Source organism: Mus pahari, chromosome 22 (genome assembly GCF_900095145.1).
Source record: "Mus pahari chromosome 22, PAHARI_EIJ_v1.1, whole genome shotgun sequence".
Classification (NCBI taxonomy): domain Eukaryota; kingdom Metazoa; phylum Chordata; class Mammalia; order Rodentia; family Muridae; genus Mus; species Mus pahari.
In genome coordinates, this window is record NC_034611.1 from 7343278 (window position 1) to 7354598 (window position 11321).

At 42.5% G+C, this 11321-nt stretch overlaps 1 protein-coding gene across 8 annotated transcripts in view; it reads right to left on the reverse strand.

Annotated features, from left to right (window-relative positions):
- Cspp1 (centrosome and spindle pole associated protein 1) overlaps positions 1-11321 on the reverse strand; it is an 88943-nt gene that overhangs the window by 76398 nt on the left and 1224 nt on the right. For 7 of the 8 annotated variants that reach the window (XM_029533240.1, XM_029533236.1, XM_029533234.1 and 4 more), the window contains exon 2: positions 664-772. In XM_029533240.1, the coding sequence (XP_029389100.1) occupies positions 664-772 (109 nt within the window). Of the gene's footprint in view, positions 1-663; positions 773-10622; positions 10731-11321 lie in introns of those variants that run through there. The other variant, XM_029533238.1, reaches the window with a different exon arrangement.

Here is an 11321-nt window from a genome sequence, read left to right on the forward strand (position 1 = left end):
GCAACTCTTATGTCAAAATAAAAACAACTTAAGAAAACTTTCCAGACATTGCTTTTCAGAAACAACTATAACGTCTTGTTCTAAAAAGCAAATAGCACAGAATAAATTACCCTTGTAAATTTACTAATATGTATTCATAACATTTATTATTCATTCAATACTATTTTTCTCATAAAAAATCTTGAGGTTTAACCTGTCTTCTATTCAGCTTGTTAATCAAGTATTAGAACACTAACAAAACAGAATATTGTGAGATAAAAAAAAAAAATCCCACCCAAAAAATACACTCAAAATCTCTCACCTGATATCTAGAGTCAGTCTCAGAAACAGAACAATGGTGTCCCAATCAAACCCAAATATGAAACAAAAATCCAAAATCCTCACTGGTGTAATCCTCAGAAACAGTGTCAATGAAGCATGTTCAGGTGGGTTTTTATCATTGTTAGTTGAGTTTCCGGGGCACGTAACTGGTTTTGTTTATCTGCTTTTGAGGTAGTGTGTCATTATGTAGCTCTGGCTAGCATAGAACTCTTGCTATATAGATTAGGCTGGCCTCAAACTACAGCAACCCAAAGGCCTCTGCCTCCCAAATGCTGCCATTAAAGGGGTACACCACTAAATCCAATTTCATGAAACACACTGCAAGACAATTGCTAATCTTGCCTTCATCTCCATGTAAGGTGGATCACTTTCCAATTCTGCTTTGTCTTTAGCCAGTTTCGCTTTTTGCTCTTCAATAAATTCATCCAAGCTATCTGCCATTTTGTAGATTCTGAAGAAAAAAAAAGGTCTTCAGTGAGCACAATGACATTGTAGTGGTTTTAGCTAAGTATTGAGACAAGGTCTTAGTCCACGTTTAGTTTTCAATCTCAATTATCATATTGTGAACTTCATACTGAAGCACACACATGAATACCACCTGTCTCTTCCTCTTCAACTTCCCAGAATAGGCTATAATGCAGGTTAATGTACAGAAAAAGAAATATGGTCAAAGTACTTTATATGCATGGATGGCAACTTCACAATGAAATATTCTACACAATTATATGATAACTAAAAAAAAAAAAGTAGTAACAAATGAGATCGGAAGTCACTACCACAATTCACAGTCACACAATCAAAGAACAAAAGGAAATAAAAAGCTTAAATCTTTAAAATCTTTTTCTCTAAAAAAATTATTTGAAATTAATTGTAAGTCGGGGCACACCTCTTTAATCCTAGCACTCAGAGGCAGAAGCAGGCAGATGTCTGAGTTCAAGGCCAGAGAAACCCTGTCTCCAAAAATAAAAGTATTATAGTTATTATATTAATAAAGAATAATATTATAATCGGGGTTTTTTTTTTTTTTTTGATAGCCTAAAACTGAGTCCCTGAGCTTGTCCTAAACAAGGATTTCCCAGATAGTAAGGGCACATATGTGCATAAAATAAGCATAGGATAACATTTGCCTTATTCAAATAGTAAAAATCACATGCAGGCTATAGACTTGAGAGGTAATGAGACACTGCTGGAAAATCCAATCGTGATGAAGGCTAGGAGTGGCAGTACTCACCCAGCATTTGAACCTAGTACTTGGAAGCAGAGGCAAGTTCAACCAGGCAGCCTGTTCTACAGAGTGATCCAGGCTAACCAAGGCTAGATGGTAAGGCTCCCCCAAACCCCCAAAAAAACAACCAAAAAGAAAAGTGTCCTGAGCAGGAGAGCCCATGGGTAACCTAACTCATCTCTAATGCGATGAGAACAGCAGTGCAGGACCCTGCAGATGCTAAAAAGCTATGTATCCTTTCCCTGGGCTTAGCATCGGTTTAAGAGTTTGCCCACAGGCTGCCTCCCTTGTGCTTAAGTTTAAAAGCAAGCCTTGTTCTGAGACACAATGTCTCTGTCCAACTCTCCTGACAGGGTAAGAACCCACAGGGTCAACAACACACAGGAGTTTCCCCCTCTACAGTCACTCCTCCTCTGAACTCAGAGAACTAATCATGCCTTATCTATTGCTCTAATTGTCTAACTTGGAAGATTCCCATAAATGGATCATATATAAGCTACACAGGAGAGTAAGCTTCCTAATCAGTCAAGACTGGCTTCTCTATGCTCTGCAAGCCAAACATACGGTGTCCCCAGCGATGGTGTGTTTGTTGCCACCTAGTTGTGGTTGGCAATCAAGGAAAAAGACAGTAACTGTGCTTTCTGAGAAACCACCAGAGCCTTCATGAGCACTAACTCCTGGGTATAGCCATGCCTAGCTCTGAGATTTTCAGTTAATAATTTATAGTAGCCTCCTTCCAGCCTCGAAGCAGGCTGGTCCAGACCTCTGCAGCCACTAGCACTGGGCCACCTGCAGTGGTATCTCCTGGTCTGTCAAGCTGGCTCTACTGTTTGCACCTGCCTTTGCTCTTCAAAACAATCGCCTTTCAGGGCAGACTCTGCTCCCAGATTCTCCAGTCATCTTCCTGAAGTTCTGCCTACCAGCTGAACTAAGGCCCCAAGACTGGGGCTGGGGGGGAAGGGTTTTTTCCCCATGCTATATAAACTCAGTAATTCATTAAACATTGGGCTTTGATCAGAATCTTTTGTCCTAGCCCCGTTCTTTCTCGCTTTCTTATCCCTTCCAGCCCCAGCTTGCCTTCCAGGACAGACCCGGTTTTGGAGTGTTGCTGTGGGCAGGAACACTCCATTTATGTCTCTGAGAGCATAACAGCCCAGCTATTCAAGCTATCCAAATTCCTTTTTCTAAAAAATTCCACTTTGTAATTAGCTTAGATGTTATACAGACCACTAGCAGCATGGTGGCCATCAATGGTCCTACCCAGCACCAGGCCGTGATAGGGAAGATATGCCCACTATGGCAATTGGTAGCATGACTGTTAGAAAGGGATAACCAACCACTTTCTGCTTGGATCTGAGGCCAGTTGAAAAGAGTGAACCAATGTATTGTAAAGCTGGTCAAGAGGCCATGGCTAAAGAAAGTCAAAGGCCCTAGGAGGGAACATACTATGGTTATTGTGCTAAACAGATATGCTGTCAAACTGCCTGCTAAATAAGTACACTCATACACACAGATCTGTGTGGCTATGCACTTTAGTCAGAGGCGCTTCTCTTTCTGCAGGGACTGTTGCTAACATGTCCACAACTGGTCTGTGCTGAAAAGAATATGTGACTGTAAGTGTGTGGACCCAAAAAGGTCATCTATGTTCACACACCCAGAACTCGGGAGCATCATGGAAAAGGAGGGAAAGAATCTAGGAGCTGGAAGATGGGAAGGGCTGCTGGGAAATGCTGAGTTCCGGGAATGAGCCAGCTCTTGCTCTCATGAACCCACAGCAGCTGCAAGGCCTGTGTGTTCAGTGTATATTATTTATAACTTCTTAAAAAAATTACTTTCTTCACCAAAAGTAGTTTTGTTATTGTTCTTGTTTTTAAGAAAGGATCCTTCTACGTAGTCCTGACTAACCTGAAATTACTATGTATATCAGGCTGGCTTTCCACTCTAAGATACCCACCTATCTCTCCAGCCAGAGTGCTGAGATTAAAGGTATGCATCACCACACTGGACAGAAACTGTAATGTTTCTAGGTTCTAGAAAAAAATATTTTTCTTCTAAAATCGTATCAAATTCAGTAACAAAATATGGGACAAGAAGGGGCTACTAGTTACTAATGCCACAAGGCCTGGAGATATGGAACCCTAAAAACACAAATCCCAGCAAGCTGTCTGGTTTGAAAAAGTTTAGTTCACATACATTAAGTTGAATCTAGGAAGACATGCTAACAGAAATCTCCAAACATGGTTAAAATTCAAGAGTCAAATTTGAACAACATCAAAGATGTTTACCTAAGAGGTAAGTGTTTTCAACAGCTATAAATGGCAAATCCTTGCCATCCCACTTACTCCCTACTCAGGACAGAGGTAGGCAGAAAAGATCCCAAGTTCAAAGCATTCAATCTTCAATATACTCCATGGAAACAGAAAGCAACTATTTTAAGATACAAGGACAAACACAGGGTAAATGAACACAGGTAGGGATAGCCCACAAGTAAACGCTGGGCAATGTTCTCTTGAATGAATGGGGAAGAACTGAAGCTGGATACAAATGTCAAGGATTCCCTCCTAACAGTAACTTAGTACCAATTATGATTACAACTTCTGAAATTTATCTTAGGTAACAGTAACTACAATAAAGTATATATTAACCAACAACCTTTTCCCCAGTAATGACCTTTTGCCAAAGACTATTAGGAGCAATACTGTAGTTAAACAATTTAGATGAACTACTACTGCACTGATGTATGGATGCATCAAGAACACACACTAATGGCAACCCAAGTTTCTTAGTAAGAAGATGCTGGGAAAGAATTATATGACTGGAGCTTGAACTGGGTGACTTCAGAAAAAGTGTAAGAGAACAGAACTTTGCCATCGGGAAGTGGGAAAATTTTTAATTAAATTCTAATTAAAATTTCTTAATAAATCTTAACTATAGTATGAGGCTAAAATGAAACTGGTAAAGAAGCAATGGTCATCCCGATCTTGAGGATCTGTTCCTGCATGGCGTGGTTTTGCTGCTATGCACATAAACAGGTTACCTGACGCTGATGCTCTGTACAATGTTTTACTACCAACACAACACAAAGGCATAAACGATGGAACCTTTGTAGCCATCATGGCTGCTTTTCTTGGTATTCCTAAAAGTGTGCAACAATTTACATAAAAGTATTTCAACCATCAAATTATGCACAAGTTATTTAGTGGATAATGGAGGCTGGACTGATGGGCAAGGCCAAGAAACGGAACATACTAAGAATGTTTATAATTTAAGGATTAGAGCCGGGCGTGGTGGCGCACGCCTTTAATCCCAGCACTCGGGAGGCAGAGGCAGGCGGACTTCTGGGTTCCAGGCCAGCCTGGTCTACATAGTGAGTTCCAGAACAGCCAGGGCTACACAGAGAAACCCTGTCTCGAAAAACCAAATAATAATAATAATAATAATAATAATAATAATAATAATAATAATTAATTTAAGGATTAAATAATAATAATAATAATTAATAATAATAATTTAAGGATAATTTGCCCCATCCAAAATCTGCTGGAAAAAAAAAAAGCTAATGGGATTCTGCATTGTCCAGACACTCTATAAAATGTACATTTTTTCACGGTATTATTATCAGGTAATTTTCTCCAGAAGCTACATAGTATATAGGTAAGAAATAGTTTTCAAGAAAAAGTTTCCCCTGTTGTGAATTCTGTTTAGCTCTATACCCCATTTTTGATTGAGTTGTTTGGTTTTTTTGGAGGTTAGCTTGAGTTTTTTATATATTTTGGATATTAGCCCTCTATCGGATGTGGGGTTAGTGAAGATATTTTTTCCCAATCTGTAGGTTGCCAATTTATCCTATTGACTATGTCCTTTGCCTTACAGAACTTTTCAACTTCATGAGGTCCCATTTATCAATTCTTGATCTTAGAGCCTGAGCCATTGGAGTTCTGTTTAGGAAATTTCCCCACCCCACCCTCCATTCCCCATGCCAATGAGTTCAAGGTACTTTCTCTTCTATTAGATTCAGTTAATCCGGTTCTGTGTTGAGGTCCTTGATCTACCTGGACTTGAGCTTTGTATAAAGTGACAAATATGTATCTATTTTCATTTTGCTACATACAGAATGCCAGTTAGACCAGCACCATTTATTGAAGATGCTTTCTTTTTTCCGTTGTTTATTTTTGGCTTCTTTGTCAAAGACCAAGTGTTATAAGTGTGTAGGTTTATTTCTGGGTCATCAATTCTACTCCATTCATTGACCTGTCTGTCTCTGTACAAATACCATGCAGTTTTTATCACTATTGCTCTGTGTTCAGCTTGAGGTCAGGGATGGTGATTCCCCCAGAGGTTCTTTTATTGTTAATTGTTTTCACTCTTTCCATGTCTATGAAGGATGGCCAAGAAGCACTTAAAGAAATGTTCAAAGTCTTTAGTCATCAGGGAAATGCAAATCAAAATGACCCTGAGATTCCACCTTACAGCAATCAGAATGGCTAAGATCAAAAACTCAGGTGACAGTACATGTTGGCAAGGATGTGGAGAAAGAGGAACACTCTTCCATTGCTGGTGTGACTGCAAAACTGGTGCAATCTCTCTGGAAATCAATCTGAAGGTTCCTCAGAAAACTGGAAATAGATCTACCGGAATACTCTTGGGCATATACCCAAAAGATGCCCCACCATACCCCAGGGGCATGGATGTGTTCCACTCTGTTCACATCAGCCTTATCTGTGATAACCAGAAGCTAGAAACAACCCAGATGACCCATAACGGAAGAATAGATACAGAAAATGTAGTCCATTTACACAACGGAATACTATTCAGCTAGTAAGAATGAGGACATCATGAATTTTGCAGGCAAATGGATGGAACTAGAAAATATGATCCTGAGTGAGGTAACTCAGACTCAAAAGGACATGCATACTATGTACTCACTAATAAGTTGACATTAGCCAAAAAAGTACAAAATACCTAGGATACAATCCACAGAACTCAAGAAAGTTAACAACCAGAAGGGTTCAAGTAATGATGCCTCAATCCTACTAGGGACGGAGAAGAAAACAATCACAGGAGGCAGTGGGAGAGCCCTGGGTTGGAGAAGGGGGGGGGGGACACCATCAGGTATGGGGTTAGGGGCCAGGAGTGAGGCCGAGGGCCAGCAGAATAAATGGAAAGATAACCTTGGGAGGTAGGAGGTAGAGAGACCCTCTTGAAAGTACCAGAGACCTGGGAGGTGAGAGACTCTCACGGATCAAAAGGAGAGACCTTAGACCAACACTGGGGAGAGGGAACTTGTAGAGTCCACCTCCAGAAGAAAGACAGGGCATCAAGTGGAGGGATGGGGTTGCCATCCCACAGCCAAAAATTCTGACCCAGAATTGTTCCTTTCTAAAAGAACTGAAAGGACAAAAATGGAGAAGAGGCTGAGGGAAAGGGGATCAATCCACTGACTGGCCCAACTTGAGATCTAGCTCTCAAGGGGCAGCTCCAAGGCCTGACACTATTACTGATGCTATGAAGTGCTTGCAGACAGGCGCCTAGCTGTCCTCTGAGAGGTCCTACAAGCAGCTGACAGAGAGAGAAGCAGATACTCAAGTCTGGGACCCCTGTGGTTGAATTAGGGAAACGCTACAAGAATCTGAGGAGAAGGGTGACCCCATAGGAAGACCAGCAGTCTCAACTCACCTGGACTCCAGAGATCTCTCAGACAGTGAGCCACCAACCAGGCAGAGTCCATGAGCAGGTCCAAGGCCCCCAACACATTTACAACAGAGGACTGCCTAGTCTGGCCTCAGTGGGAGAAAGCTAACTCTCTAGAGACTAGTGGCCCCAGGTAATGGGGAGGCCTGGTGGGGTGAAAGGGGACATCCTCTTGGATATAGAAGGGAGGAGGAGAGGGGCAACGACTAGACTATTAAAAAGTAATTTAAAAAAAAAAGTTTCATCAAAAGATCTGGACTATCTGGACTAAAAACCCAGAGTCTCCATTTATAAAATCAAAATACTACTTACTACAGAGTTATAAAGAAAAAATAATAAATCACACAGTAACAAAGAATCTGATACTAAACCAGTTACTTTATTAACTACCACTATATTATCATAGTCTTTGTATATTCACTTTTTAAAAAGCATCCAGGCTGGAGGTACATCTCAAAAACAGAGCATGTACTTAGCATGCATAAGATTCTGAATCAATTTCCAAAATAAAAAAGGACCTACCCTAACCTCCCCACAAAAAGAAAAAAAAGAAAAGAAAAAGTGAGAGAAAGGGAGAAAGGGAGGGAATAAGAGAAGAATGGAGGGAAAGCCTCTAGATTTAAAATAGAGAATTAAATCGTTACTGATAGCTGCTGTCATAGTCCAACTCAACGCAAGAGGAAACATTCTCTCTCCATCCTTTCCTCTCCTAACTAGGGAAAAATGGGAAACAGAGGATGGCTCCCCTTGTAAACCAGGGTACAATTCTAGACTGCAAGGGATGCTAGATTTGTGGGGAGGGTGACTAAAATAACACATGATTCTTGCATTAATATTTAGATCATATCCCCTGCCGTGAAGACAGTTTAGTTAGTCTAGGATTTGGGGAGCAAATATGAGATAGCATTAAAGGATTTAGTAAAGATACCAACAATTAAAATGTCTACAACTTTCACCAAATATATAGTGAGTTCCAGGACAGCTTGAGCATATTATATGGCAAGACATTGTCTCAAAAAAATAGCAATATTGGGGCTGGAGAGATGGTTCAGTGGTAAGAGCACTGACTGCTCTTCCAGAGGTCCTGAGTTCAATTCCCAGCAACCACATGGTAGCTCAGAACCATCTGTAATGGAATCTGATGCCCTCTTCTGTTGTGTCTGAAGACTGCACAGTATATTCTCATAAAATAAATAATTCTAAAAAAAAAAAAATCTTCAATTAAAAAAAAAATAGCACTGGGCGGTAATGGTGCACACCTTTAATCCCAGCTCTCGGGAGGCAGCAGCAGGCGGATTTCTGAGTTCGAGGCCAGCCTAGTCTACATAGTGAGTTCCAGGACTGCCAGGGCTATACAGAGAAACCCTGTCTCAAAAAAATTATCAATATTCATACTTCTGGTGACACTGAATTGGGAAGAGGCTATATATATATATGTATGTTTGTTTGTTTGTTATTGGCTGGGGCTGTAGCTTAGTAGGAGATCACTGCCACCCAATCCCAAACACCTGATGGGGGAGGGGCCACAAGTTTTGTTTGATATGCAGCTCATACCTATAATTCCAGGACTTGGAAGGACGAGGCATCAGAGGTAGTTTAGGCTATACATGGAGACCCTATCTCACAAATATACTCCCAAAATATTAAAACTATAAGAGGCAGTCCATCCAAATCTGGACAATTCACTCCGAAGTTTGCTAAAGAAGCATATGTTATGCTACTGAGGGAAGAGCATGAGGTTGGAGAACAGGATACAAAATCGGGAGCAAATAAATAAATGAAAGCATTTAAAGCCTGAGCAACTATCACCAATACATCAATAACAGCAACAGCAGGCATACATGTAGTAGCTTTGGCCATGCAAAATTGTTAATACACTTCTCTCAAGAGGCACATCACAGCACATCCAGGATGGTGTTTAAAAAATAGTGTAGAGGGTTGGTGATGTCTCAGGCATTAAAGGCTAGGCTCACATCCAAAGAGCTGGAATTTGCTTAAGTTTGTTATAGTTAAGAGTTGCTTTCCTAAAAACCACCTTTTAGAAAAGGTGTCCTGAAAGCTTCCTCTCCTGTTTGCCTTATCTAAACCTATCTGCTCCCCTCCCAGACCATCCCAGAGATCCCAGAGAGAACCGCTCTTTTAGAGATCCTCTCTATGGGAGCACGTCAGCAACTACTTCATACCAGCACGTTCACAAAAAGGGGGACAAAAACAAACAAACAAACAGTGTCTCCCTGCTTTCTTGGAGCTCTTTTTTGCTTTTGACATGACAAGCCATTCTTCCGCATAAAACTTAGCTTCTTAGAATAACTGGCTTTCTATAAGGCCTTTTTTTTTTTTTTCCTTTCTTTTCTTTCCCCCCTGGAGACAGGGTCTCACTATATAACTCTGGTTGGCCTAAAACTCAAAAGATTTGCTTACCTCTGTCTCCAAAGTGGTGGGACTAAAAGCATGTGCCACCACACCCAGCTGTAAAATTGTTTTGATTGCTTTTAGGACCTTACACAGTACAAACTGTTTGAAAACTAGGTCTTAGCAAAACTTCTACTTTATCTTCTTAATCTTATTATCTTCAGAGTCAGATATATCTCAAAAGATGAGTCTCACTGTTAACATTTAATGAAAACTTGATTCGGGTCTGGAAAAAATGGCTCAAAACGTAAAGACACTTGCAGCCATGGCCAATGGCCGATGGCCGAGTTTGACATCTGGGATTCTGTAGGAGGAGAGAAAACTAAGATACACACACACACACACACACACACACACACACACATATATATATATATATATATATATACATATACATATATATATGTATGTATGTATTTCTTTCAAACCAGATTCTAATTCCACACAAAGATACTAATATCAAGGCAGAGAAAGTTCTCTCAATGAGTGAGAAAAAAGCAGCAGATTTCCTAGGGATATGGAGATTTAAGTTTAACTTGCAAAGTGTTAAACTTTAACCAGCCAGCCCTCCGGGTGCAAGCACTCTGTGAGGCTTAGCAGCCGCGATGCGCCTGCAGAAGAGAAGGCCCAGGAGAGCCACTAAGGTCTCCAGAGACGCAGCGGGTGGCAGATGCTTCTGAAAGCGTCAACGCGTTGTCAGGCAACCGGATGGCCCAGAGGCCGCCCGGGAGTCGGCAGCGCGTGTGCAGGGCACCGCCCCCAGCCCGGCAGCCTCGAGACCGGCACCTGGGACCGAGCCGGGTCACCGCCTCGCGACCCGCGCCTCAAACCCTGCCCCCACAACACCCCGGAGCTTCCCGGCTCCGCCCGGCAGGCTCGAACCCCCGCCCGGCTACAGCGACCCGGGCCGGCCTCCAGCGCCCGGGCGCCGACTCTTCGCGCAGCCTTCGACACCCGCCACCCACGGACTTACTCCCAGCGAGAAGCCACGCTCCCAGCGGGCTCCACAGTCGGTGGCTCCGGCGACCCCGGCGCGGACCTAAAAAACCGGTCGCCCGCTCAGGGCTCCGCCTCCCAGGCCCAGCCCCCCGCTCGCCCTCCACCAACGGCCAGGCGCGGCCCCGCCCCCTCGGGCTGCTGGCGGAGGCCGCGCGGCCGAGGGCGCCCCCTGCAGCCCCGGAGGCCACTCCCAGGCTAAATCCCAGCCGTCCAAGCCCAGGAAGGTCTCCAGTCACCAAGTGTGGCTGTGAGAGGAGGAAATGTCCGCACCAGCAGTCTGGTCAACTCTCTGTCCTGGGCTTTCATTACCATTTCAACATGTTATTCTGTATGTTTCGAGTGGCTGTGTATTGTTACCACTGGAAGAGCTTCTCAGAAAGAACTAAAGTGCAGGGCCGTGGTGGCCTTTAATCCCAGCACTTGGGAGACAGAGGCAGGCGGATTTCTCAGTTCGAGGCCAGCCTGGTCTACAGAGTGAGTTCCAGGACAGCCAGGGCTACACAGAGAAACCCTGTCAAAAAAAAAAAAAAAAACCCGAAAGATATTAATGTACTCTAATGTCCCTAGTGTGCCCGAAGTTTATACTGTAAAAAGGTTCTATTTTATTTTTGGTTTCGCTATTTTGTCTCCAACAGACCAGGGAGAAAGTGGGGTTGGAACTCTTGATTCGCCA